Here is a 1,133-nt window from a genome sequence, read left to right on the forward strand (position 1 = left end):
CAAGACTTTGTGTTCACTGGAAGCAGGCGCCACAAATATCAGAATATCAGCTCCTCTGTGTGCTGTGCTGTTAGAGGTCACAGGATCGGACCTTTGATCCAAGACCTGGTTACAGCATCCAGCATCCCCCCATCAGGTTATTGATCTGAAATAACGATCTGGATTCTTTAAACTTACTTTGTGCTTTTCAACGTGACACTGATGATATCGTCTTCATATTTATCACAAGTGTGAATCTTTTCTCAGATACAACTGTTTGTTCCGTGAATACAGAAAGTGTTTTCTTACTTTGTGCTGAGAAGCGGCTGCAGCGACCAAGCTGTGGTCATCATTGGTTGGTTTGGTGTATTTGGCATGAGAGTCAGGAGGAGATCTGCTGTGTCTGCCCTCTGCTCTGATATTCTCATACACTGTGTTGGTCTACAGGAGAAGAAGAGGAAATCTAATATCAGCTGGTTTCACAAACATCGGTGCTGAGTCTACAAGTCCTTCAGCCTCACCTCTGTGACAGCAGCGTGTTCAGTTCCCACAGGAGGATCTGAAAAACACATCAGTACAGTGTTTATACTGCAGTTAGGTACTCAGTCCGTCACACAGAGAGACAGAAAACCACTCATGCCCACATTCATGCTCACAGGAATGATCAGAGACTGTAATTCAACCGAATATTCAAACTCCATCCATCAGTTTGTCCAATTCAGGTTTGCGGGCCCAGACTGTATCCCTGCTACCACAGGGTGGAGGCGTGGTGCCCCTTGCACAGGTCGTCAGCCTGTTGGAGGGATAACTTGCAAACTCTGCACAGGAAGGCCAGATGGAGGATTCAAACACAGCTTACAACATGATGTGACTGATGTTCCCCTGGTCCCAGCTCCTATATTTGTACCTCTTTTAACAGTAATACACAAAACTCTGGACTCGGACCTCTCTCTCCCACAGTCAACACAATACCCGTCATAATCACAAACAGAGAGCAACAGAATCATCATAAATCCAGCAGCTCCAAAAACATTAATAACCTCCGGCCTCTTCAAAAATATCAACATCCATCCAACTCTATTGTCAAAAATCCACCAGTCTCGATCAGTATGGCACTTTTAACATTTGGCTCTTACAAGGTGTACTTCCATGGT

The 1,133-nt window shown here is 45.0% G+C and overlaps 1 protein-coding gene across 3 annotated transcripts in view; it reads right to left on the reverse strand.

Annotated features, from left to right (window-relative positions):
- LOC102295791 overlaps positions 1 to 1,133 on the reverse strand; it is a 17,553-nt gene that overhangs the window by 1,224 nt on the left and 15,196 nt on the right. For all 3 annotated transcript variants that reach the window (XM_014336410.2, XM_005930901.3, XM_005930900.3), the window contains exons 6-7: positions 501 to 538; positions 289 to 420 (exon numbers count right to left, since the gene is read on the reverse strand). In XM_014336410.2, coding sequence (XP_014191896.1) covers positions 289 to 420; positions 501 to 538 — 170 coding nt within the window. The remainder of the gene's footprint in view (positions 1 to 288; positions 421 to 500; positions 539 to 1,133) is intronic.

This window comes from Haplochromis burtoni, unplaced genomic scaffold (genome assembly GCF_018398535.1).
Source record: "Haplochromis burtoni strain Fernald_Lab_line unplaced genomic scaffold, NCSU_Asbu1 Contig_133, whole genome shotgun sequence".
Lineage (NCBI taxonomy): Eukaryota > Metazoa > Chordata > Actinopteri > Cichliformes > Cichlidae > Haplochromis > Haplochromis burtoni.